The sequence below is a fragment of the Aspergillus wentii genome, assembly GCF_001890725.1.
Source record: "Aspergillus wentii DTO 134E9 unplaced genomic scaffold ASPWEscaffold_7, whole genome shotgun sequence".
In the NCBI taxonomy this organism is placed as follows: Eukaryota; Fungi; Ascomycota; class Eurotiomycetes; order Eurotiales; family Aspergillaceae; genus Aspergillus; species Aspergillus wentii.
Genome location: NW_024467838.1, coordinates 1,726,511 through 1,752,031, shown reverse-complemented (window position 1 = coordinate 1,752,031; position 25,521 = coordinate 1,726,511). Strand labels below are relative to the sequence as shown.

At 49.4% G+C, this 25,521-nt stretch overlaps 7 protein-coding genes across 7 annotated transcripts; 3 read left to right on the top strand and 4 right to left on the bottom strand.

Moving 5' to 3' along the window:
• Positions 1-704: 704 nt before the first annotated feature.
• Positions 705-2,998, top strand: pkaC (cAMP-dependent protein kinase catalytic subunit pkaC). Its single transcript, XM_040838830.1, has 4 exons — positions 705-1,746; positions 1,801-2,054; positions 2,105-2,479; positions 2,545-2,998. Exons 1-4 carry the CDS (start codon positions 1,039-1,041, stop codon positions 2,570-2,572), a joined length of 1,365 nt encoding a protein of 454 aa, XP_040686031.1. The 5' UTR covers positions 705-1,038; the 3' UTR covers positions 2,573-2,998.
• A 617-nt stretch (positions 2,999-3,615) lies between these two features.
• On the bottom strand, positions 3,616-4,018 carry tim13 (protein translocase subunit TIM13; the record flags this gene model as incomplete). The annotated part of the gene is made up of 2 exons (XM_040839533.1): positions 3,616-3,819; positions 3,902-4,018. Coding segments are annotated over 2 exons (321 nt in total), but the record flags the coding sequence as incomplete, so codon positions are not given.
• Positions 4,019-4,428: 410 nt separating this feature from the next.
• ASPWEDRAFT_660033 (legume-like lectin family protein) lies at positions 4,429-5,986 on the top strand. The gene is made up of 6 exons (XM_040838831.1): positions 4,429-4,692; positions 4,761-4,784; positions 4,848-4,918; positions 4,982-5,063; positions 5,124-5,384; positions 5,439-5,986. The coding sequence occupies exons 1-6, from the start codon at positions 4,591-4,593 to the stop codon at positions 5,883-5,885; spliced, it is 987 nt and encodes a 328-aa protein (XP_040686029.1). The 5' UTR covers positions 4,429-4,590; the 3' UTR covers positions 5,886-5,986.
• A 101-nt stretch (positions 5,987-6,087) lies between these two features.
• Positions 6,088-6,999, bottom strand: ASPWEDRAFT_175632 (uncharacterized protein; the record flags this gene model as incomplete). Its single annotated transcript, XM_040831391.1, has 1 exon — positions 6,088-6,999. The coding sequence occupies one exon, from the start codon at positions 6,997-6,999 to the stop codon at positions 6,088-6,090; it is 912 nt and encodes a 303-aa protein (XP_040686028.1).
• Positions 7,000-7,319: 320 nt separating this feature from the next.
• ASPWEDRAFT_96119 (uncharacterized protein) lies at positions 7,320-8,270 on the bottom strand (the record flags this gene model as incomplete). The annotated part of the gene is made up of 1 exon (XM_040839612.1): positions 7,320-8,270. A coding segment is annotated over one exon (951 nt), but the record flags the coding sequence as incomplete, so codon positions are not given.
• A 730-nt stretch (positions 8,271-9,000) lies between these two features.
• ASPWEDRAFT_44446 (PRCC domain-containing protein) lies at positions 9,001-10,411 on the top strand. Its single transcript, XM_040836265.1, has one exon. The coding sequence runs from the start codon at positions 9,029-9,031 to the stop codon at positions 10,274-10,276; it is 1,248 nt and encodes a 415-aa protein (XP_040686026.1). The 5' UTR covers positions 9,001-9,028; the 3' UTR covers positions 10,277-10,411.
• Positions 10,412-10,582: 171 nt separating this feature from the next.
• Positions 10,583-25,403, bottom strand: ASPWEDRAFT_175629 (AAA family ATPase midasin; the record flags this gene model as incomplete). Its single annotated transcript, XM_040831390.1, has 2 exons — positions 10,583-17,392; positions 17,451-25,403. 2 exons carry the CDS (start codon positions 25,401-25,403, stop codon positions 10,583-10,585), a joined length of 14,763 nt encoding a protein of 4,920 aa, XP_040686025.1.
• Positions 25,404-25,521: the final 118 nt, after the last annotated feature.

Here is a 25,521-nt window from a genome sequence, read left to right as displayed (position 1 = left end):
CTGCCGCTGGTTTGTGCACGAGAAGGAAAAAGCCCGAAGCGGGGCGATCCACACGATGAAGTCACAATTGAATTCGAGGATGGACGAGGATTACTGTACGCGAAAGACGATGGATGGATGGAATTGGATTCACTGGGGATATCTGAATCTATCTGCATCTATCACGACCGTCAGCATGCCCGATCTGATCCATCTGGTGCATCTGGAAAACCGGCAGAGTGGTGATTCATTCCGCCTCGACCCAGGGTACAGCCTTTGATCAGCCTGTATCCTGTCGTCATGCTTGGAACTCTGTCTCCCAGTTGGTTTGCAAACTAATAATCGTTTCCATCTTGGGTCTGTCCGAAGTGTCCGACATGGTCGCATCATCTGGCCTGCAGTATTCCGGAAGCGTCTGGAGAGTCTGTCGCTGTCCTCTTATATTATCACGTATTGTAGCGAGATTAATTTAATCCCAAACTGTGCGGGGGAAGGCCCTCTCGTCTCTTTACATATTACCAGCATATTATATTATTATTTATTCGACATCATCGTCATCTTTGGTGACTTTGTTGCAGTTAAGTGGGACGCTCGACCGCCTTGGATTCACTCTCGCTGCTCTTCTTCACCTCTTCCAACCCCGCTCATCCACCCATCTTGGCCTCTCCCCCCCATCTTCCTCTTAGCTTCTTCTCTCCCAGTCTTCCTCTCTTTCTCTTCTTTTCGCTCTGGATTCTCTTAATCCACTTGCTCTCTGGGTTTCGCTCATCTCTGTTCGCTCTCGAATCCCTCCTCCAACTCCCTCCCACCCCCGTCAGGCCCTTTGACCTCTCTTCTCCAATTGAGGTTTGGGTCTTGCTTCGTCGGTGGCTTCGGGGCGTCCGTTGTATCCGCGCCGGAGAACCATCTACGATTTCCAGGAATCTCTTCCCCTCAGTTGAAAGAGGGGAGCGGCTTGTGTATAATTTTTCTCGCTCTCTTGTCCACACACACTCCCGTTGATGGTCTGTGTGTATTGCAAAGCAATTTGTCCACCTAACCACCTTACCTCCATTCTCGATGCCTAGCTTAGGAGGTCTGTTGAAAAAACGGCGAACAAAGGATTCGCAGACCCTCTCCAAAGAGCTTCAAGGTTCGTCACCTCCCGCCGAAACACAGACGTCACCCAACGCGGCCGACCACCCCGCCGCCACCAACACGACTACTCCCACGACTGCGAACAACAATCCCGCCCAGCCGGAGGAGTCGTCGGTCAAAAACCAGCAAGATCGGTCTTCGGGTACCAATAGATCCAACGAGGTCGCCTCCATGCAATCCGCTGCGTCGCCGGCCCACAACAGCTCTGGCCACCAGAATGCCGCCAGTATACATAATATCATAAATGCGCCCCAGCATGAGAACTCGCAAGCCGGAAATGCTGGTGGTCAGCAGCAGGCGGCGCAGGCCAGTGCCCGAACGACCAAGGGGAAGTACACCCTGGAAGATTTCGCCCTCCAGCGCACACTTGGCACGGGCAGTTTTGGCCGAGTGCACCTCGTGCAATCGAAGCACAACCACCGTTTCTACGCGATCAAGGTGTTGAAGAAAGCGCAGGTCGTCAAGATGAAGCAGATTGAACACACGAACGACGAGCGACGGATGCTCAATCGCGTTCGACACCCATTCCTCATCACGCTGTGGGGTACATGGCAGGATTCGCGGAATCTGTACATGGTCATGGACTTTGTGGAGGGAGGAGAGCTGTTTAGCTTGCTCCGCAAGTCTCAAGTGAGTGTCGCACCGCACTCTTCGCTATCATGAAGTACTGACGTGGTCGATAAGCGCTTTCCCAACCCCGTCGCAAAATTCTACGCAGCCGAAGTGACTTTGGCGTTGGACTATCTACACTCTCAGCAGATCATCTACCGTGATCTCAAGCCGGAAAACTTGCTACTAGACAGACACGGCCATTTGAAGATCACCGATTTTGGATTCGCCAAGGAGGTTCCCGATATCACCTGGACTCTTTGCGGAACGCCCGATTACCTGGCCCCAGAGGTTGTCTCGTCGAAGGGTTATAACAAATCCGTAGATTGGTAAGAACGGTTTCTCCAAGCTACTTATGGCTCAACTGACAGAAATCAAGGTGGTCGCTGGGGATTCTGATTTTTGAAATGTTGTGTGGCTTCACACCGTTCTGGGACAGCGGTTCCCCAGTCAAGATCTACGAGAACATCCTGCGAGGAAGAATAAAGTACCCTCCGTATCTCCACCCAGATGCTGTTGACCTGCTGTCACAGCTTATCACAGCAGATCTCACTAAACGCCTGGGTAACTTGCATGGTGGCTCAGACGATGTCAAGAGCCACCCATGGTTTGCAGAGGTCACCTGGGATCGACTTGCCAGGAAGGACATTGATGCTCCCTATGTGCCACCAATCAGGGGTGGCCAGGGAGACGCTAGCCAATATGATCGATACCCTGAAGAAACTGAACACTATGGCTTTGATGGTGAAGATGCGTGCGTATTCCCTTGTTTGCCTTGTTTTATTGTACTATCTTGCTAACCACCGTTTTCTACTGCAGCCATGGCCACCTCTTCCCTGACTTCTAGGCGCTTGCTGTATGACTGATGATGTGATGATGATGCCACTGCACGAAGGGTTGCCTGAGGAGCAAGGCAACCGCAGCAAGTCAAGCGCAATAAACCTACCTTACCCAGTTTCTTCCGACTGAACCTCACATTAAACATTTAAATCCAATCATACTTCCCCATGTCTCTATCTCTATGGTCGCCCAGCGACTCGATCTTCTGACTATATCTAAGTCGGGGCCCACACCGAAGTGATTTTGCATACCTGGTGAAGGTGCATCAGTGTCTATAATCAAAAATCGCGCTCATGGTATTTTCTGGTGTTTTGCGCTGGTCGGTTGGTGCATGCAAATTTTATGGGAAATCAATCTAAAGAATCCAAGAGGACTTGACTGAGAACTTCTGCTGCTTGCATTGGATTGACTTGCCTTTTCACGTAGATTGGCGGTCTTTGCGATGTCTGTTTTGGTCTATTCATCGTGGTTGGCCTTTGTTGATCATGGCCGTTCATTTTGATATCAAAGACCTATCTATCCATCATGTGCAGCAACTTTCTGATATTCTTCACTTTCATTTTGGCGGCTGTCGTTTACTAAAGCGTACTCGGATTCGTTGGTTATTCTCGATATTGATTGAACCTACTTTCGGATCTGTTTTAATGTACATATTTTCGAATCTACTAGCAAAGTTGAAACTGCCATCCAGCACAAATGGATCATTCGTCAAATATACAAAGTGGTATGATTAGCCTGTCTGCCTACTCTAGCAGTAAATCCCCTCTCTATACTCCCAGTATTTCTTTTCCTGAAATGTAGAATAGATAAATCTACCAGGTCTGTTCTGTATCCGCCCATATCGTACATTTATTGATCATGACAAGTTCTCCGGCAAAAGAAACGCCCGTACGAGAATCCATCCATCCATTCCATCCCATTCGAACCAAAAGACAAAGAAAAATAACCTTCCTCATTCTCAACTTCCAACAAATACAGCATAGCGTAGTTATTCCATATTCAGCTCAATGCGATTCTATTCGATCCGATTCGATTCACTTAATCCGATCCGGTAGCCATCGAATTCATGGCAATGGTGTTTTCACCGCCGAGTTTCTTGCTCTCCTTGCCGACGCGGGAGATGTAGGTGCGGCTGGTGGTGTTCCACAGGGAGATGTACTTCTCCATGCAGCTGGACAGGCAGGTGCTTTCGTTGGCGGAGATGGACTCGCCGGGGTTGGGAATGCAGTGTTCGAAGCAGTGCTCGTTGACTTTCTGTTGTTGCGAAGCAATTAGAGAATATGCAACTTTTTGGCATAGGGTGCATAAGTGATGCTGAAGATTAGCATTAACGTACAGAGATCAGGGCACGGGCATTGGCCATGGCCGACTCTTGTTGAAGCTGCTTGACGATGGTGGTCTTGACTTCCTCGGGGGAGGAAGAACCGCTGGAGCTGGAACCGAAGAGAGCCATTGTGTGTGTATGTGGTGGATTAGGTTGATGGAAGGAGTATGTAGGTCGTTAGTTAACAAGGATGTCCAATGGTGTCGTTAGTTGGCAGAAGATCGATGAAGATGAAAAGGTTTCTTAATTCTTGAATCGTCGGAGCTGGGGCCGGAGTGTGGCTGAGGCGCAGAAAAGACCGCCCGCCTGCGCCACCGCGGCGATGTGGACACTTGGATGTTTACAGCCGGGATGCAAGTCGATCCAAGCCAACCCATTCCACGCTTGTTTCTTGCCAATAATCACTGCCACCTTGATCTTATTCACTCTTTCTTTTTTCTTTTTATTTTTCTCTTCTTCCTTCTGATACAGCTGTCCGTTTGAATTGCCCTTCTTGGTTTTCTCTCTTCTGAGAGGTTAAAGCTTGTAAGGTGCTGATGTCCCGGTGACACTTCGAACACAAATCCCGCCATATTGCCCATATAAGCTTCTACACGCCATTTCGCCAGCTACAGTCGATCCTTCGTCTCTTCGTATCTGTTGTCTTTTTCACCATCATTCTTATCGCCGTTGATTAGCCGTCTTATTCCTTGCTTGTCACAATGCTGCTCCCGCGGCTTTCGTCTCTACTTGGCCTCCTCGGTCTCGCGACTCTCCCCGTGGCCAACGCTTACGATGGCGACGAGAATGTCAAGAGCATTCCGGTATGAAGAGCCATATTCCACTCAGGATAGTTTTATAGGAAAGCGACGTGCTGACAATGAATATATAGCTCCGAACTCACACCCTTGACTCGGTGGGTCCCCTCCCTGCCAGCTCGAAATCAGCCCTGTGAAACAGCCATTGACAATTGTGACAGCCCTATCTGGATTCGGACTTCCAAAGCCGCTGGTTCGATTTTGGTGGAGATACCATAGTGCGGGCCGACAAGTACATATCCCCCTTTTGAATATGTGTGTATTGAGTGTTGGACCTCGGCTGACCAGTGAATAGATACGTCCGTCTTACGTCCGACCAGCCATCGCAGCAGGGATGGATCTTCTCTCGAGTACCGCTCACCGCGACAAACTGGGAGGTTGGTTTTTTTCCACGCTCTTCTGAAAAATATTCATTCGCGATTCTCATGGTTGTATAGATCGAACTCGAATTCAAGTTCCACGGTGAAGGTAACTTGCACGGTGATGGATTCGCCTTGTGGCTTACCAAACAGCGCGCCACTCAGGGCCCTGTATTTGGTTCGACGGATAACTTCGAGGGTCTTGGTATTTTCTTCGATACGTACAAGAACAACCGCCCCGGAACGTCTTTCCCTTACGTCATGGCTATGATGGGCGACGGTCAGACCACCTATGACCAGGCCCATGATGGCAAGGCTAATGAATTGGCTGGCTGCTCTGTAAGTTGAAAAAAACATTTCCAAGCATTGGGTATGAACTAATTAATCGACTAGGCTCGTGGTTTGCGCGGCGCTTCGATCCCTACTAAGGCTCGTTTGACTTACTTCCACGACAAATCCTTGACCCTGGATCTCCAGTACAAGTCCGAGGACAGCTGGCAGAATTGCTTCACTTTGACCCACCCGGAAACCAACATTGCCATCCCATCTGTTGCATACCTCGGTCTCTCCGCTCACACCGGTGAGGTGACTGACAACCACGACATCATCTCCCTCAAGACCCACAACTTGTACAGTATTGGAAGCAGCGGCGGCAGCAGCTCCAAGGGATCTTCGGCCGGTACTGGTGGTCGGGGGCGCAACAAGGCCTCGATGGTGAAGAAGCAGAAGGGAAGCTGGACATGGTTCTTGTTCAAGGTTGTTTTGTTCTTCGCTGCCATTGGCGGCGGCTACGTGGGATGGACCGCCTACCGGGCCAAGCAGCGCTACTCGAGATTCTGAGCGAGGTAAAAAGTAAAAAGAAAAAAGACAATTCCATCTTGTTCTTCTTCCTGTCTGCGTTGTTGCATAGCATTTGTTTTCCTATATTCACGATGTTATATCAAACCGGTTTGAAGGTATGAACAGCTTTGAATATTACCTATGTATCTATGTGTACTTGAATGATTTTCGGCCATGTTTCTATGATATACTCTTTCTATCTCTACCTTTTCAACATCTCCACAGCTAGGTTATAAGCATCAAACTTGGCCCTTTCCTGCACACTTCCAGGTATAGCATGCTTATCCCAAGCATGCGGACACTCCTCCATCCTCTGACAAACGACACGTCTCTCACCCTTCAACTGCACATTAGCCAGCCTAATCTTCTCAGCCACCGCCTCCGCCTCAATCGCAAACGGATCCTGCGACCCGGTAACAATTAAAACATTCCTCGGAAACGAGCCCGGGTCCGCATACAACGGCGAAATCCTCGGATCCCGCCCATCAACCCCCCTCGGAATCAAACACTGATGAAAAAACCGCGACACACCAGCCGGAATCACCTTCCCCGAGGTATCCGGCGCGACCTTAACCGCCGGATCCTCCGCCAGCTCAGTGGGCGAGTAGAAAGCCATCGTAGTTGCTATCGCATCACGGGGGAGAGCCGTCGACGATGACGACACAGCGAGCGAGAGATTAGCACCGGCGCTGAACCCCGAGAGCGCGAGACGGGAGAGATCGAAGCGCTCTGGTTGAGAGAGTGCCCAGGTCACGGTATCTTCGACATCGTGGAAGGCCGCGGGGAAGGGGTATTCGGGTGCGAGACGGTATTGGATGTCGAAGACGGTGTAGGGTGTGTTCTTGGTGATGTAGCGACAGTATTCGTCGTCTGAGCCGTGGTGGCGGAGGACGAAGCCGCTGCCGTGGAAGTTGAAGAGGATGGGTGTTTTGGATGATGGTGAAGATGAAGATGAATGGTAGATGTGGGCTTTAATGGTGCGGATCGGATCGCGGGAGGGAATCTGGAGGATCTCGTCGGGGGTTGCTTTGGGGCGGCCGAGGGTGAAGTCGAGAATGGTGCGGATGAGGATAGCACGTAGTTTGAGATAGATGTATTGCAGGAGGGAGAACATGTTGGATAGTTTGTATTTGCTGATATGCAGAGAGGGAGGAGAGGGGGTATTTATGTTATTTTCGAATTGAAGCTTCGTCATCGAAGAATCTAAGATGAATCTAGTATCTCCGAGCCTCGGACGAAGTGGATAATGTGTATTCCACTGCAATTCTCTAAATCAAACAGGGCTTAGAGGTTCTTTAAATAGTTCATTCATAAAAATAGGGTATCACGAGTCAAACGCCGTATATGCAAGTTCTCTCTATGCGTGGAACAGGAAAAACAAACAGGATGAAACCAAAACAGTTCCACAAAAGCTGCTGCAAGCCTTCAACCTTGCTTCTCTCTCAAGTCGTTCCACATTTGGTCGATGATTTGGAAAACCTCAGTCACACTGCGTATCACGGAATCGTCCACTCCCAATGCGCCATAACGATGCTGGATCTTATCGGGGTGCCAGCGAACCCGCTCAGTCTTTAGGGTTGTGAGGAGATCTGCCGATGTATCCTTCTCATCTGCGTTCGGTTCAAGTGCTGGAGCATGGCGCATAAACTCTTCGACCGTTTCCTGCGAAATATCTCTCCGTTTTCCACTTTCAACAGGCCAGAAAAGAAGGTTGCGAAGATGTTTCTGGTCCTGGCTGGCATTCGAATCTGCCGGCTTATCGGCATTTCTACTCGCAGCCACCTCCTTGTTGATGTCCTCCCAGCTCTGCAGATACTCCGCCCATAATGTTTTCCAGGCCTTGAGTCGTTTTCGCTGTCGACCTCTCTGTAGACTCTCTTCCATCGCCTTTTCAAACCGCACCCGCTCGTAACGCTCGTTTTCTTGCTCCTTCTGCCGCCGATTGTGCTTGGCTCTCTCTTGCCGTAATCGTTCCTGCTCTTCTATCATGCCCTCGCGCGTTCGCTCCCACATCTTTGTCCGCACATATGTTGCATAGTCCTCCTCCGACATCTGCTCCAATTCCCCATTCGGCCCCGTCGGAACAGACGGTATCGAGTAGTTATGGATCGGCTGTCCATAGACAGACTCCCAGTACGCAGCGCCTTCATCGTCCCCTAGCGCATCAAACAGCGATTCCCGAAATGCTGCATCCGGCGAGAACTGCGGTTGCCCCTCAAATAGTGTCGGTGATGGCGAACGGTCGTGCTTCGATTTGTGGCGTTTCGACCGATGGTGGCTGTCGCGGTGATGGCGATGATGTCTGTGTCGTCTGTGGCGATCTTCCTCCCTCTCTCCGTCCCGTTTCGATTTTGATCTGGAACTGGATGACTTGAATCGGAACTTTCCCTTTCCTGAGCGCGAGTATTCGTCTCCCCTTTCTTGTCTGTTGTGTTCGTTGGCTTCTCGAGCAGGCGGGGAGGTGTCCCGGTCAGCGCTGCTCGCCATTGCGACAGGTCAGGTGAGGAAACAGTATTGATCGCCTTAGAACATTTTATAAGTTCTGGAAAGAAGTGCTGTAAGGTGCGAATGAGTGAGAAGTGAGGTTAAAGAGAAAGTCCGCTGTCGCGACATTATTCAAGATGATCGCAGGAACAAAAAGAACTGTGTTAGTCAGCAGCTCTTATCTTATCTGATCATCAGCTATCTTGCAATGATGTCATTTATACTGCAGACACCAAAGAACCAAGAGGCTGTTCTGCACTCAGCGGCGTATATCTTCTTTCATGCTGATCAAGTAAGAAGAAAGTGACGGTTATTTGACATGTAGTACTGACCAAACAGCCAGAGATGGAAGACGCTCAAACAGGGCTCTGCGATAGCCTACCTAGTATTCAATAATTAAAATGATATCTGAAAGTCGTAAAGTCAAGAATCAAAATGGAATATTACGATTTATTTGCATTTTATTGTTGGAAACACCCAGATAATTTGCGTATTGATATTACAACAATACTTGTCCTAAATGTATCGCAGAGTGGGATAGTGGTCTGTGCGTGACCGTGGCAATACGCGTATGGTAATTATCATCCTGAAGCTGTCGGACATCTTTAATTCCTTTCTCGACTTCGCATTCATCCCTCCCCGCAGTTCCATCACCCAACATGGCTCTCGTGTCTTATTCGGATTCCGAAGCATCAGATTCAGAGCCTGAGAATGTGACACAACCATCCGATAAGAAAATCACCCCAGTCCCAGGGCCCCCGGCAGCCAATCCTCCCAAGCCCACCACGACCCCCGGTGGTGCCAACTTCCAGTCCATCGTCGATCGCAGTAACCCGCGCAAGATTCGCGTCGCTCTCCCTGAAATCAAACCCGAAACCTCTACAGATGGTGACCAAGGCGACCAAGGCGAAGATGGCCCAGCACGGAAAAAGGCCAAGATAGGTGGTGGCGGAGGTGCATTTTCTGGATTCAATTCGTTTTTACCGGCTCCTAAGCGGAATAATGCCACTGCGGACCAGGCCAAAAAGCCATCTGGGCCTGCGCGCAAAGTTTTCAATCTGAAAACAGGGGCTGGACCTGGGTTTGACCGTGATGCAGATGCGGAGATGCGGCAGGACCAGGCTTTTGCGGAGGTTGATAATGAAACTATCCCCAAGGCTGGAAGTCTTCAGAAAGAGCCTGCCGGGACAGGAAGTGTGATGGAAAAGAAAGATGGAGAAACCAAATTGAAAGGGAATCCGATGATGTTTAAACCGTTATCCGTGGGACGTCCGCAGAAGAAAAAGCAGCCGCCCAAGACTACGCCTCCTGTGCCCACACCAGTCGAGTCGAAGGAACCATCACAGCCGCCCAAGGAGCACGTTGCTGCTCAGCCTGCTGCTCCTCCAGCTCCAGCTCCTCCTGCACCGAAGCCCAAGATTAGTCTTTTCTCCTTGGCGAAAGAAGAAGAGCCCAGCACAACCGATGCTTCAACCCAAGGAACAACTTACGAGCCCTTGGTATACAGTACCCCGGCTGAAGCTCCACCAGCCGGTCCTCAACCAGATCCTGAAGCCGCGTCCATTCCCTCACAACAAACAGCAGGGTCGTCTCAAACCCTCGGTAACATTGCTGATGATCTGAACCTCTCGCGCGCCGAACGACGTCACCTGTTTGGCCGCAATGCCGACTCTCAATCTCAAGTCCTCCATTTCAACACAGATGCAGAATACGTTTCGAATCAACAAGCGGCACGTCAAACCGATCTGGCTGCTGCTCAGCACAACCCAGTCCGGGCAATTGCGCCAGGCAAGCACACCTTGCAACAGCTGGTCAATGCTGCAAGCACCCAGAAAGACGCCTTGGAGGAAAGCTTTGCAACTGGACGGAGAAACAAGAAAGAAGCTGGTTCCAAGTATGGATGGTGAAGAGTGTTGTGTTGTCAATTTGTTTTCGCTTTTAACGTACAATTTACTCTGGATACCAACGTTTGTATAATTAAATTGGCATTTTAAAAGATGGAGTTTCTAATAATGAACCTTTATGATCGTCTGATTCGAAAGTGCTTTACAGATCATTTATGGAAGTTCAGTAATTGTAGAATCGTAGATGCATTCATGTACACTGATTTTGATATATACAAGATAAGAATATAAAAAAGAAACATAAACATAAACATAAACATGATAAATCATCGCTTTTTTCTAACCCAAAATATCATCATGCAAGTATTTTCAAGATGAAACATCAACAACTTCAGCAAACCATTGCTTCAACGCCGTGGCCAATACAGCCGGTAACTCCCGAACATCACGCACAACCAGATAGTAAGGGAATGGGAATCCTTCGAGGTACTTCTTCATCTTCAACTTCATCTCCCCAGTACCACTCTCCATGTCGGGTTCAAAGGTCGCTTGGCTGAGGTCCATGATGGAGCTTCCCTTCACGGCATCAACGATAATGAACACGATCATGATTCTTTCTTCTTGAGCCTGGCGCACGAGGCGTTGGATAGTTGCGTGGTCCTCACAGATACCATCAGAGATGATGAGTTGCAGCTGCCAGAGGTCGGCGTTGCCTGATCCTGGCGAACGCTTGAAACGGGCCTCTCGGAACAAAGCAATGGAATCGGCAATCAACTTGCGCACATTGGTTCCAGTTTGTTGGTAGCTGAAATGCTGGAACACCTGCGATCCGGCCTCCGAAGAGAACGGCTTGCCGAATTCATGGGCAACCCGGACATGGTCCTCATTGCCAAAGCCGAGGACACACAGATCTCCTGCTTCGAGCATGCTAAGACTCTTTGCAACGAGGGCAAGGGTTTCGAACGCCAGCTGGCCACTTCCACTCTCAAGCATGGACTTACTGTCGTCGACGGCAAGCATAATTTGGTAGTTGCGCTTGGAGGGAATGGAGCGCCGCATCCAGATCTTGTCACGCTTGTATTGCGAAGCGATGTATGGAATAATGCGCTTGATGTTCAGTCGCTTTCCTGTTCGGAAATCACCACGTAGCTTAGTTGCAAGCGTCGGTGCCAGAATGAGACGCAGTTGCTCTGTCAGTGACAGAGAAAGGTCGTTCGTGGCCGATTCGTAGTGTGCCCAGAGTCGTCGAGCCTCGTCCTGGGGAGTAAGCGGCGGGAGGCTGGACGATAGATGAATCGCCTCCAAATGAGCGTCGACCTCATCCAATTGTTCGTTAATTTCCTGTTGGCCATGGGCATCGTTCGTTCGTTCCTGGGTCTGAGAGTTGCCAGGAATCATAGCCCCTGCGCCTTCTCCGTCTCTGGGAGCCATTTCCTGGTCTAGCTGCATCTCATCCGCCAGCTGGTTGTCAAGAAGATCCTGCTGGTCGTCGGACACATCTGGCAAGTGTTGACTTTCCTCGGGCTTATTTTCAGACTCCACAGCCTTGTTTTGGTCAAGAGCTTGAGCTTGTTCTTCACTAGCTTGACCAAGGGCTTGGGTATCAGCGATATCGTCTTGATCCGCGAGATGTTCGAAATCAGCATCACCCATGTCGGTATCTTCAGGGGGCTGCTGGGTTTGGTCCTCTTCCTGTGATGATGCATTCTGAATTTCCTTCTGGCGGCGATGCCATTGCTCGAGAATATCGCCCAATTTCTTGAACGCTTGCATTTGAGGATCTTGCGGGTTCGCGTCATCCCCACCACCTGCGTCTTGGCTCCGCTTGCTATCTTCGCCTTCGTTGGCAGCGCCGGTCTGTTGCTCTGTGTTTGCAGGGTCTGTAGAGCCGTTTTCCTGTTGTGCATCGCCAGATGCACCTTTTTCATCGTTTTGGTCTTGTTCAGCACCCAGTCCACCGTTAACAGCTTCGCTAGGAGCAACATTCTCTCCATCAGCTTCATTCTCGTCACGCTGGGCTAGGAAATCTTCTTTCTCTGCCTCTTCCGGCTGATCCTCGCCAGCTTCGTTGGCTTCATCCTCTCCCTCGGCCTCATTGGCATCTCCCTCTTCAGGCATTTCTTCACCATTCTCGTTGCCATCCTGCTCTTCTCCTTGCTGATCCATATTTTCATCTTCAGCGGCATTGTCAAGGTCTCCAACTTGCTCGTCCTCGGCAGGAGGAGGACCCATATCCGAAAGACCATCGTCCATGCCGTCATCACTTCCAAGATCATCTTCCCCTTCTTTTTCATCGCCATCCAGCTGCATTTCATCGGGAAGGTCCAGTGCATCTTCTTCCTTGGCATGTGGATCTGTTACCTCCATATCCTCACGCCCAACAGCCTCGCCTTCGTCTTCAGGAGCTTCTTCATCCTCTTCACTTTCCTCCCCTTCTTCATCGCCCTCTTTTCCTTCCTTTTCATTCTTTTTCTCCTGCTCCTGGGCTGCAGTCTGTTGATCAGCTTCGGTCTCACCCTTCCCTTCTTCATTCTCGGCCTCCTTCTGTTTGTCGTCATGATCGCCATCCCACATCTTTTCGTCCACTGCCGAGGTGTCCAGATCATTGACGCTGCCAACTTCCTCGTCTATATCGTCCTCTCCCTCTTCACCACTGTCGTTTTCCTCTTCTTCGTCGCCTTCTTTGCGATCTCCTGCCTCTCCCTGCATTTCTTCCTGGTCCATGTTAACCGCATCTGCAGAGTTGTCCATGTCCTCGGTAGGTTCTTCTTTTTGCTCTTGCTGCGCCAGTTCTGACAGGTCCTCGTCGTCCCCGACGTCTTTACTGATATCTTCAGCACCATCACCATCGCCAAGACCAGTACCACTCTCGAGCTTGCCAGACTTGCTTTCCTCCTCTGTGGAAGCCTCGCTTGGGCTGCAGAATCCCTGGGACGCGATCTGCGTGAAGGACTGTGCGAGAAGATAGGACATCTTGCACGTTTCCCTGTGGACGGAGATGAAGCGGTCGATTAGGTCTTTGCAAATGTGGTAATACTTGTTAGTGATCGGGAGCACAGTGGCCACCAAGGCGGAAGCGAAAGAAATTCCGCCAGATGTGTGACTCTGAAGATACTGCAGCTTGTCCAACACAAACTCGAGAGATGATGTAATATCAGAGATACGAATAGCCTTCACTGTCCGAGTAAAGAACTCGTCGCTCCTTGAAATTGCACCTGGAGATATGATCGAGGCAGGAATCTCCTTCAGTTTTTGGAGGCTAATGAGTATCTTGTCGACTGCAGTGAGAAGAGCCCCGTCGAATTCTTGAACAGCCAAAGCATCAGTTTCGCCAATCTGCACGGTCGAATCCGCCCTGGTCGTAGCCCAAGGTGTTATCTGGCTTAATGCGAAAAGTAGATCCGGACGATCTTCAGACCATCTCATCACATCCATGTTTAATCGGGCAATTGAATCTGATGCTTCATCAACCGTTGCTTTATGAAGGTTTGAAACAATTCCATTTGGCAGCTCCGGGAGGCCCTCCAATGATTTTCTTAAGCGGTTGAAGGTATCTTTCCAGGCATGCAAAGCTTTGGAGATGGGCGAAGAGTCAACACCGGAGAATCGAGAATGGACTTCGACAATCATGGCGGCTAACCCAATTATAGGTGCCAGCCACGCCACCATCCTTGACAAATCCTGTCTTTGCTCTGGGAATCTCGGCGAAGACTTGGAAAGCGAACCAGATCCAAAACTCCAAAGGTTGGACATCTTGACGAGAGTCGACTCGAATGATCCCAGATCCAAAATTGCGGGGGAGATAGTGCCTCTCTGCTTCCTTGCTAGGAACAAGAGATGCTCAACGGACCCTAAACTTCTTGAAACTTCAACATTGCTAAGATCTTCGGAGTAATTCCTTGATGCTTCACGAACACGGGGAAGCAGATCCAACAGTCTATGGAAATAAGAGTCGGCACTGTGGATCAAACGCGAGACAACAGATCCAGCTTCTAGAGCGGGACTGGTGGTAAGGACTTGTGCGATAGATGCCTGTGTTTCTACCAGATTGGTACTTGCACTCCGCTTGATGCCCATTTCCAGAAGCTGTCGCAAAGTGTCTGAGTATAGACGACGTTTCTGGATCTTGAGGTGTTGAACATCATCTTTATTTTCTTCGGTCAAGACCTTTGGCGTCTGCGACCTGAATTCCTTGATACCCTCGACCACGGAGCTTGCGAAGCTCTCGAGATCTTCTGATATATCAAACTCGGTAGAAATTGAGGAGTAGACACTCATCATGTTGGTAGCTGTGCCATCTGGATTTTGGAAACGAGGCGCCCTGTTGAGCCAAATTTCATTGTTCTTTTGCTGGCACATGGCGAGAGCCTCAGGAGAAACAATCGAGGCTAGGGCCACATCTCTCTGGGCGGAGCTAGACTGTGTCTTATCTTCGTTGTCATCAGGCATCCCTTGATCCAAAATTTGCTGGACAGGCAGAGCCAGGATTTCGCGGTATTTTCGAACCAGCTTGAATAACTTAATATGCGATCTCCGTGCACTTTCCTTAAGAGCAACAATATTGGTGTCCTTCCAGCTCGCCAGCTGAATTTGCTCTTTGATGTCCTTCTCCAGAGCTGATCTCTTATCAACCAGAAGTTTGTGTGCCAAAGGCTCGAATGGTCTGTAGTGCTGAAGGAAGTTTTCCAATGCTGAAGCAAGCTGCTGCAGGGCAGGGAGATCCTTAACGTAGAGCAATAGTAGAGAGCGGAAGTTGCTAACGAGTCGAAGACGTTCACTGTATTGGCCTAGGGTTGTTGATAAGAAGAAGTTTTCAAGTGTTGAAACAACCTCTTGAATATGGCCATGTAGACCAGCTTGGTCAGACTCCGCCATTTGAATAGGCGCTGCGATAATCGCTTCGTAGGCAACAAACCACCAGGAGCTGACATCTTGATCGCACTTTTCTTTTTCGAGGTCTAAAAGTCTTGCCCAAGTCGACAACTCGAGGCGCCTCCAGCTTATGATTAGGCCGGTGAGTTCATCGAAAAGCGAAGCTGCAGAATATTCTCGGCTAGCCACAAGTTGCCATTCGTGAACAAGGGAATAGAGCTTTTCCACCTTGGTGATGAACTTGGCCACTGGCTCTGTGTGCTTGAACTGAAGGATCTCTTTACAGCAGATGATGACATCCTGAAGGATGGCGTGTTCTGGCCAGGCTGTTTGAATCTGAATAAACCGAGATTGCACAGAAAGAGTCAGAGACATAAGCCTTTTGGCTTCAGCAGAGTTCGAATCAGTATAGAAGTTGAACTTATTTGCTGGTGGCTGTGCCTCTCCGTTAATGGCATCTTCAAGTAGCAGGAAAACACCAGGGAGTTGTTCTTTAGGCTGTGTCAATGATACCGAGCCTTGGCAATCCGACCAAATCGATCCCAACAAGCGGGAAGATTCTTTGACGAAGCTGATGAGAGCTCTTTCGGGGTCTTGGGATTCGAATAGCTGTGCGTGAAGGGAAGAGAGTCGAACAGATATGGCTTTGGGGTCAAAGCGAGGCTGTTCGTTGCTTTCTTCGGCAGAGTCATTGTCGTACGTGGGGAAAAGCTCGCGTAGCTCATTCTCATCGACCTCTTCACTATCCTCCCAGGACCCTCGATAACGGTACAAATTATTTCTCTTAGCCTCGTCTTCCTGGTCCTCTCGGAGTTTTGTTTTCCATAATACATGGAACTGTTCCAAGATTCGACGAAGGGTATCACGTCCTGCCCGAGTGTGGATGAGGGTAGAGTCCGCGACTTGGGCCACCCCGAGAGATGACAACTCGTGGAATCGCATATCGACTGCATACTTTGACCCGAATGAAGTGTCCTGATTGTTGGAAGCGGACATCGGGTGGATGGTTCCACCTAAGAATGGTGTGGTCTCACTGATAGCCAGTATATCCTGAGCACCATTCGAGTCCTGGGTTTGGCTTGAGGTCATGAAAAGTCCCAGCTCCAAGATTTGGAGGAAACGAACAACGGGAACCGTGATATCGTCGTAAGATCTGTAATTAGTACTTAGACGATGGCTCAGCTGTTGAACATTGTCACGGAGAAGTTTGACCATCTCTACAGACTGCGGGTTCTTGTCCAGTGCTGCGATAACCATGTCCTCAGGGTTCCTGTTGAGGACAGAGTTGATAAGATTGGAGAATTCGCCCTGTAGAAGACCGATCTCCGAGTCTTGTGGTCGGTTTACAGATGAAGGAGGCGGCGCGGAACCCAGATCCTGCAATTGACCCTGGACTATTTTGTAACGCATGTTGGAAGACTGGCCAGAAAAGGTGATTTCGAACGAAGATATAGCCTCGGATTTCGTGCTAAGGTCATGAGCAAGTTGCGCATGTCTTTCTCTTTGAACGACGAGGCCGAGAGAGGGGTCAAAGGGCTTGTCTGGCACGAAGAGCCGTAACAGCATGATTGCCAGCTGCACCGTGGCCAGCCCAGTCTTTCGAAGTTCTCCCGTTGCATCAGGTGCATTCGATGTCAAAGAGGATATCAAACTTGGGAGAGCTTGCTTGGCAAAGGCTCTGAAGAAATGATCACCCGGTAAGCTCTTCTCCACTTGAATTTCATACAACGGCGGGCCGGTCCACGAGCCCTTCTCCTCTACCGACCGAAGAATCGCGGTCAGGTGTTCCAAGCACTGTGGCTCAAATAGCTCACCGTGGAGGACGACTAGCTCCATAGCCAGCCTTGACAGCATTTGCCTCAGAATTTTAGTCTGATCCACGGCAATCTCCTCACTGGTTGCAGCCACGGCTTTGGAAAGAATTTTCTTTTCAGCTTCCAAGGCATTGATCTGGCCCAAACTTGTAACACCAACGTATGTCAGTTTTTGTAAGAGGGAGAGGGAGACAATTCCACCGATGGCATTCGGAGAGCTTGAGTCCCCACACCCGGAGAACAATGAAATCCTATGGAGAATATCTGGAACATTGTTCTTGAGTTTGGATGCGTCCAAGGGCCGAGCTGGGCGACCAGCCAACAGCGGTAGGAGGTTTTGAATTGCCGGATCGCTTGCTTGTCCAGATTTCCAGAAAGATGAAATATCGCGATATTGACACAGGGCTTCAAAATTGGTCAAAAAGTAAGGCTTTTCTGTCGAATCTGCATGCTGAACGGCCTTCGACAGTTCCGCGACTATCTGCTTGACACCCTGTTTATGATAAGTTTCAAGAAGAGATGTGAAGAAATAGCTACACAAGAAAACATACCTGTACAAGAAATTCTCCATCGGCTCCGTCCAAAAGAATGGATCGTTGTGCGTCAATCAAGGATGACCGTACTTGACTCAACTGAGACAATTCCAGGCGTGTCTTGGTAGCAAGATCGGTGAACTCAAGAACAACAGACTCCAATTCCATCAAAGACTTCAACTGTTCCTGGGTAGCGGGGGTTGCTGGCCTCCATGATTCCCAAAGCTTTTGCATGCTAAGTCCCGTGGTCAAGGCCCATCCCGCTTGGAACCGGCCGAGATACTCAGATAAAGCGACAGCCAACGGTTCCAATAACGGCCATGAGTCTTGCAAGGAGACGCACAATTCTTTACCAATTTGAAGATAGATCTGGAATGCGCCCTCGTCCACTTGCTTTACTTCTGTAACCCGGAAGATATCTGCGCAGAAATTGACAATGGCCCGAAGAGCAGCCACCAACTCAGGGATTTGAAGAGCATCCTGGTCTAAGCCTTGGATAAAGTCGTAAAGCGCTTGTCCACAATCAGATAAGAATGAACCAACTGGTTGTGTTGCGTCCTTCATCAAAGCGGGCACCCGTCCTGATGCCAACGAGCGTTCTAAGCGAGTCATTTGGCTTGGCTTAAGGAGTTTTCCGGATTCATCTGCTCGTATCAAACCTTCTCGTAAGCGATAAAGATCCAGCTTGCACTCCTGCAATTGTGCCAGGATAATCAACCATGACAGAGGCACATTTGCTCCCGCTATCATGGCCAACGGCTCATTGACAAGTGGGTGAAGGGGCTGGAAGTATCCCTGGACAGCCATCGAAGCACCGCCAAGTGGGATTTCCTGTTTGACATGATCAAGTGGTTTCCAAGACGAATTTTCATGTATCATGGAAGCATAACGCTGCACGATTGACGAGAATGATTCACCCTGTGAGTGTTCGAAATTGGGTGGAGGCAGAACAGTCGACGAACGCTGGAGATAGGCCAGGTCTGGAATGGATAGATGATCTAGGCGTACTTCATATGAAAGTCTCGCCAGATTTTCAGCATTGAATGATGGTTTGGCATTCCAGACGGGTCGAAGACGATACAAGAAAGATTCGCTAGTGTAAGCTGGTCCAAGAAGGCTGTGAGATTCGTCGACTTCCTGGGGCAAGAAACAAATTTCAACACATCGATTGCGCATAGCACGAGACAACTCGCCATGGCGAGGATCCATTGTCAAAAAGAGCCTGAAGTTCGGGTGCGGCTTAATGATCCGAGCAGATCCATCCTCGGTCCGTTGTTCATTGAGTATGAGGGCTCCGTTTGGCTCCGTCAAAGAATTCAGTCGGTCAAGTACAGATGGATTGCATAGGTTTGCATTGTCAAGTACAACCCAACGGCCATGCTGGACAGCTTGCGTCAGGACACCCTCGGTCCACTCAAAACCAACCCTCATCTTATCGGATTGTTTTGAGACATTCAACAGATTTTGAGATCGAGTCAAAAACTCCTCAAGAATCGGGTGCGAATACGCCTGGCATAGCATTGAGAGTGACGAGCAGATAGTATCCAATGATGCATCGGGCCCCTGGAATAATTCATGGAGGTCGAGGAAGGTGGAAATTGCCTCTGAAGTTTCTCCTGATGAGTGGGCAGAAATTATATGCTGCTGAAGGAAATAGGAAATCTCTTGGGCAAGAGATGAGATCTCTCTCTTGTAGTCAATCTGTTCGAATCCACCGATCAAGTCCATGGTGTCGGTGTCAGCGCTCAGTGCTAGTTCGACAAGGTCTGAGCCGCTGATCGCTGCGGCCTTTCGGATTAAAGTAGTCTTGCCACAACCAGCTGATCCAACCAAAATACTTGGCCACGACTGCTCTATACACAGAATAAGTGACTCGAGAATGGGAAGATCCCCTGGCAGTATTTGCATCTGTGGTTCGAGGCTGCGTTGGAAAAGAGGATCTCTTCGCATTATACCAAGTCCAACCTGCATATATTCCGGGGTGAGGTTGTGGTAATAACTTTTGGCATTAGCCGGCGTGTCGTGAAAGACCCGCTGGTACAGTTGGGAGACCACTTCTCGATCCTCCTGGCTTCTGAACCTTTGGGAAATTATGATGTCGAGGAAATTGTTTGTTGGTATCTGCACGTTTCCCCGATCCGCCAACTGAAGCCATCGTTGGATATCTCGCAAGTTGACCTCCCATGGCCCACCAACGACTCCTAGCCGTCGTTCTTTAACGATAGCCCGATTCAACAAAGATACGAAATCCACCAACTTTTCAGTTTGTGCTGCAGGACTTCCAGGGAAAAGCTTTGCACTGATTCTCTTCAAATCAGCGTCGGTGAAACTGTCAGCATAAACAACAGTGAAACGGTTGACAAAGGAGGCAGGAAGACCCTTTCTCCCACCACCCTGATGATGAGGGTTTTGCGCGGCAAAGAGAACGAAGTTCGGGTGTCTCTTGAAAGTTTGATCAAGTTCAGCAACGTAGACTAGTTGGCGGTGGTCCAAGCAAGAGTTCAGACCCTCGAGTACAGACTGAGAAGCCAAGTTCATTTCGTCGAGTAAAACCCAGTCACCGCGTTGCATCGCTTGCAGAAATGGCGCATCACGCCAAGTGAACTGACCGACGTCACCACCTTCCACAGGGACATCTGATCCGAAAAGATCTGTGAGGTCTGTCTGCTCAGAAAGGTTGATACGAGTGAGCGGTTTTCCAAGAGCTTTCGCAAGAGCAGTCACAAGCGTGGTCTTGCCGACACCTGGACTTCCCTCAAGAAGGATTGGCTTCGATGATTGAAGACCACGAGCGATTCTGACCGAGTTGGCGATGGTGGTAGGGGCATCCATTATGAACTCAGGATCCGGCGTTGCATCACCAACCACGGGGAGGCAGAAAGGTCCAACACGCAGAGATCCATTTTCGATGGTGATCGTTGATTTCTGCGAGTAAATGCTCGAAGCGTCCACGGCGAACAATTCCTGGAGCTTATTCAAGCATAGTTGCCGGTTGCCCTCAAGATTGTGCAGTCCAGTTGCAAGCATAGCAGCGGGGTTGGCTCCCAACGTATCAATGAAAACCATTGCAGCACCCTGCACTATGGCAAACAAGGGATCCGAACTCTGGCATTTATTGGCAAAATCGACCCAAGCAAGAAGATCACGAATCGAAAGAGAAGTAGTTGAAGAGTTTTGGAATGCTGATTTGAACCACTTGGCAAACTGCAACATTGCTCTCGGGATGTTGTCCAATTTCAAATCAAGCTTCATCTGGAGAATGGGCAAGATATCTTCATCTTCAGATAATTGAGGAGCCCATATCTCTGTCATTCGGTTTCGAAGCGCAGCCGAAAGCTCACGTTTGCCATAATCACCTCCAGGATTCATCGTAGACAAAAACTGGAAGCCATCATCAGCCACCACCATAGAGTCGATGGGGCCCTTCTCAGCGAGAAGTATCGATCTATGAGGCTCTAGAACACTGTTGAGTCTTTCAAGCACAGAGTCATCAGCGAGAGAAACTTCGTCCAGAAGGAAGAATTGCCCGGTTTTCATAGCGGTAATAAGGCTACCGTCGGACCACTCAAAGAGCGCATTGGATCGAGTGATGTTCTGCTCAACCCGTCGCACCAACTCCGGGTCAAAGGCTTGTAACCGTTCCCGATCCATTGCACTGAAAGCACGTTTCAGTTCCTCGAGCGACTGAAACTCGATGCTTTCTTCGCTGAGCACTTCTTGGAGATCGCTCAGCAATTGCTTTTCAATCGCCGACCTATTCCTCACTGGTCGCTGGGCTCCTATAAGATCGCCAGTCTCCAGGTTCACATGAGCATTCACGGTGAAAAGCTCTTTCTTGCAAAGGTCTGCTACTGCCTGACAGAGCTGTGTCTTTCCGCAGCCAGTTTCTCCTACTAGAAGAACCGGCTCGTTGTTCTGAATCGCTCTCGATACTAAGACAAAGAGACGTCTCATTGCCTTTGTCCAGACAATACCCGGGGATAATTCCTTAAGGAAAGGAGCGGCCTTCTCCAACTGAGATTGGCCATATATCTCATCTTCATCGATCCGGACTTTCATCACCTCTTCAATCACGCCTTTGACAGCCGCTCTCTCCTGTGGGTTCCGAACTCGTTCAGCAAGCAACATGAAACCATTGATTGCCAATTGCTCACGGTCATCAGCTTGTCGTAGAGCCCATCGGAAGAGGTCACGCAATGTAGCAAAGCTGTTTTTCTGTTCGAAAAGACGGTTGGCCTGGCGCAATAACGATAGCTTCCGGTAGACTGAAACGATTCTTGTGCAAAAAGAAGGGGCAATTTGAGAACGCTCTTTCAAGATAAATTCTAGTTCACTCTCTGGGATATCATCGAAATGCAGTTCAAGGAAACGGTTTCGAAAGGCACGGGACAGCACCTTTCGTCCACCATAAAGACCGGCAGGGTTTTGAGTTGCAAAAAGCATGAAATTCGGGTGCGGTCGAACGACTTCCTGGGTTTCGGGTATGAAAAGTTCACGGTTATCATCCAAAAGCCGGTTCAATGCCTCCAAAACATCCGAGGGTGCCAAGTTGAGCTCATCAAGGACAATCCAGTATCCATGTCTGAGTGCTTCTACAAGGATACCTTCCTGGTAACCAAGAGTGCCATCATCACCAGACACATAAGATCCAAGATATTCTTGTAAATCCGTATGCTCGTGATTGTTGATTCGAACAAATTTGTTTCCGGATACCTTGGCGAGATATTCGATCATGCTAGTTTTTCCGGCGGAGGTCGGACCCTGTAGCAAAACTGGGAATCTGCGAGTTGAGCTTGCTCTGACCAAATTCTTCAAGTTCTTCTCGATGAAGGGGGTAACGATATAATGGGGCTGTTCCTCGGGGGTCATATTTCCACATGGCATCCAGTAATGCTTAAACGGAACGTAGCTTTTCCCATCGGCAGGAGGCTTGGGTGTTTGTCCGAGAAGGGCTCTTGCGTTCTTTGTGTTGCTAAAAATGTGCTTCTCGAGGAGCGGCATCAAAAGTCTTTCTGAGTCCTGGCTCAAAACAGTCAAGAAACTCATGGAAAATCCCTCGAAAATTGCACGACGCAATCCATATACATGGGCGTGATCAGTGACATAGATAAGGGCACGGACCAAAGTACGGATACTAAAGTGTGGTCGTTGCCCAGCTCCGTCCGTAAGCTTATTCTCATTGCTGAGTTTCTTTGTCTCCATGTATAGCTGTGCAAGGTCCGGCACTGCTCTCGAGTCAGGCAATGTCAGGTCGCCGAGGTATTTTTGAATCAGTGACAATAAGTCATCCAACTCATTGTCGGGCGAGTGAACGTAGAGTTCGGTGAACCGAGAACGAAGACCCGGGGGCAAGTCTCGTTTCCCTGCGTCGGTAGCAGGATTCATGGCACCAAATATACGGAAATCCGGGTGTCCAAAAACTCTTTCCACGTCTCCAGCTTCCGAAAGTAGAACTGAAGGTGACCCTTCGCTGCCGTGGTGAAGAAGGCTGGCAATATTCTCAAGAGTATCCGGAGAGGCCAGGTTGACCTCATCGAGAAGAACCCATTCTCCATTCCTCAACGCACGAACAATTTTTCCCTGAACAAAGGCGAAAGCAAATTTGGCATCTCCTTGAGATACTTGAGCCTCAAAGTCTCCCAGTTGTGAGGAGAATCGCTCCCATCGTTGTCGCAAATGCTGGTATTTGGGGGAGTCCAGTTTCCTTTTCTTGGTTGGTTGTTCTTCTGCATCCGCGCTGCCACGAGAGTTGAAGATGCCGTCGGCTAAACGAACAGCTTCATGCCAGAGATTGACAAGACGAGGCCAGTTTCCTGCCGCAACACTCTTCGAAACAGATGATAAGAACCTCTGGTTCTTCTTCGCCGAAAATGTTAACTCGAACAAGGTATTAAACTCATCGAGCATCGGGACTGCCATTGTACGAATATTCACGGGTTTGAAACCTCCCAGCAAGTCACTACTTTCACTCTGCTGCGACAGGTTTACTACTGTAAGTTTCTGTCGCATCAAAGTAGCAAGCTGCTGAACCACAGTTGTTTTTCCTATACCAGTTTCTCCGACGAGAAGAATCGGCTCGGCCATTTGCACACCAGCCGCGACTTGTTCCATGAGTTTCAAGGCAGACCTGGTAGAAGCAAAGCGAGAAGAGGCCGCGGCGAGTTTCGATGCCGATCCGCTTGGTACCTTGATTTTTCGACAATTCTCCCTTCCAAGTATTAGGTTATTGCTTTGGTCCGAATATGCAGGAGTTCGCTCATGAAGACAAAACTGTGCTCTCTGGGGTGAAATTTGAAGTGCTTCTGCAACGACAGATGAAAGAGAATTCTCCAAGGACTTCTCTGGGATGTATCTCAGGAATATATCAACAATGTCTAGGAATATTTCATCCTCGGCACCTTCTGGCGTAGCTTCGTAACCAGTCTTTGCACCTAGACGCTGCAGACGCCTATGCAGCCGGCTGCAAAGTTTGATCAAGTCACGCAAACCAGGCGTTCGTCCCTGGGAGCTCTTGATCGCAAGGCTTCCGTGAAAGGACGAGCAAAGTCGCCGATAAACATCCATGATGATGGGGACTCGAGACTCAAGCAGGGGAAACTTCTGCATGATTACCTCCCGAATCTCATCCACGGAAAGCGAGTCTACCTGCACTCTGCGCCACAATCTGCTTCCAAGAATGGTGGTGCTTGGGGCAACCTCCTCGCCTGCTATGTTATACGAAGATTTCATTGTCGCAATAATTTTGAACCCATCAGCACACTTTATGCGTTCCTTCCTACTAGCAATAGTCAACTCCCCTTTCTCAATAATAGGGAGGATAAGACCAATAACTTCGGACGGGGCACGGTTTAGGTCTTCAATCAACACCCAGCGGCCCTCTCTGGCGGCCTTGGTCAAAACACCGGGCTGCCAGGCAAATGAACCTGTAGCAGAAGAGGTTGAATACATGCCAAGAAGACTTTTCGCATCCGTCTGTTCGTTAAGATGAAGTGTGACCATGGATTCCGATTGTCCCATGGTTACAGCGATGTCGTTTACAAGCGATGTCTTCCCAGAGTTGGGTAAACCCACCAATAGGATAGGCTCCGGGTCAAGCAAGGCCGTCGCAACCTTTCGCAAATTTCCTACCGTAGTCGGTGTCTTCACAATAGAGGACGGTGGAATTGACGCATCACTCAGTCTAGGGATCAAAACACCGCAAACCTCTGCAGTTCTTGGGGTAAAAAACTCCCGTAACATTTCAGACTGCGATAGTATCTCTGAGTCAGACCGTAATGACCTTGCATGCCGAACCTGCTGTTCCAGGGTTTCCCATCGGCGCTCCTCCCACAGACCAAGACAGCGGTAGTCAATTCGGATGCCTTCCCACTCTCCCTCAATAGGGTCATCTCCTGTGTTACCCCGAACCATCTTCTCCGTGGCCGCATCGGCTGTATGCATGTATAAAGCGAAGCATCGTACTGCTAGATATCTTATCGATCGATCTTGGTGTTGGAAGAGTGACTGAAGTTGTAATGGTGAAACGGCCTTCGAGAAAGTTTCGAGATCAAAGGAGAGAAGTCTGAAAATCGCTAAGAGCAAGGTGCGAATGGTGTTTTCATCTAGCTGCAGGAGAGTTAGTTCCTTCGACACTGCCAATGCCGATAGAGGTCCAGCTCGCGATAAGGCATATTGGCTGGCAAACGATCGCAAATATGGTGCGAATGGTAGAATCCGTGCAAAGGCGGATATAATTTCGATTTGATTGGCATGAAGATCCGACAGCAGCCATCGTGCCGCTAAGTCGACAAAAATCGGTTCGTATAGGTTAAAAAACCCCTCTGTACATTTCGACTTCAATGCGCCAACCGCAAGCGCGTTAAGGTACTGAGTCCCCGAAGCAGTGCGAATGAGGTCCACGATCTCATTCGGGAGCTGCTCGAAGAGCAGGGACTCATTGAGAGTCCCCTCATAGGCAGGTCTAACATCCATGATTAACCCTGCCGCAAGAGGAACTCCTGTGATGATTTTAACAAAGATGAAAATTCCATCTGCGGACTGCAGCACTTTTTTTCTTTTTTTTTTCCCACCGAAGCTCGTTTTCTGCCGC

Excerpts from the sequence above, each read along its gene's own strand:
- pkaC (XM_040838830.1), top strand. The coding sequence starts at position 1,039 with ATGCCTAGCTTAGGAGGTCTGTTGAAAAAACGGCGAACAAAGGATTCG. Across the intron at positions 2,055-2,104 it reads TATAACAAATCCGTAGATTG|GTGGTCGCTGGGGATTCTGA; the intron begins GTAAGAACGGTT and ends ACAGAAATCAAG. Across the intron at positions 2,480-2,544 it reads GGCTTTGATGGTGAAGATGC|CCATGGCCACCTCTTCCCTG; the intron begins GTGCGTATTCCC and ends TTTCTACTGCAG.
- ASPWEDRAFT_44446 (XM_040836265.1), top strand. The coding sequence starts at position 9,029 with ATGGCTCTCGTGTCTTATTCGGATTCCGAAGCATCAGATTCAGAGCCT.
- ASPWEDRAFT_660033 (XM_040838831.1), top strand. The coding sequence starts at position 4,591 with ATGCTGCTCCCGCGGCTTTCGTCTCTACTTGGCCTCCTCGGTCTCGCG. Across the intron at positions 4,693-4,760 it reads AGAATGTCAAGAGCATTCCG|CTCCGAACTCACACCCTTGA; the intron begins GTATGAAGAGCC and ends ATGAATATATAG. Across the intron at positions 4,785-4,847 it reads GAACTCACACCCTTGACTCG|CCCTATCTGGATTCGGACTT; the intron begins GTGGGTCCCCTC and ends CAATTGTGACAG.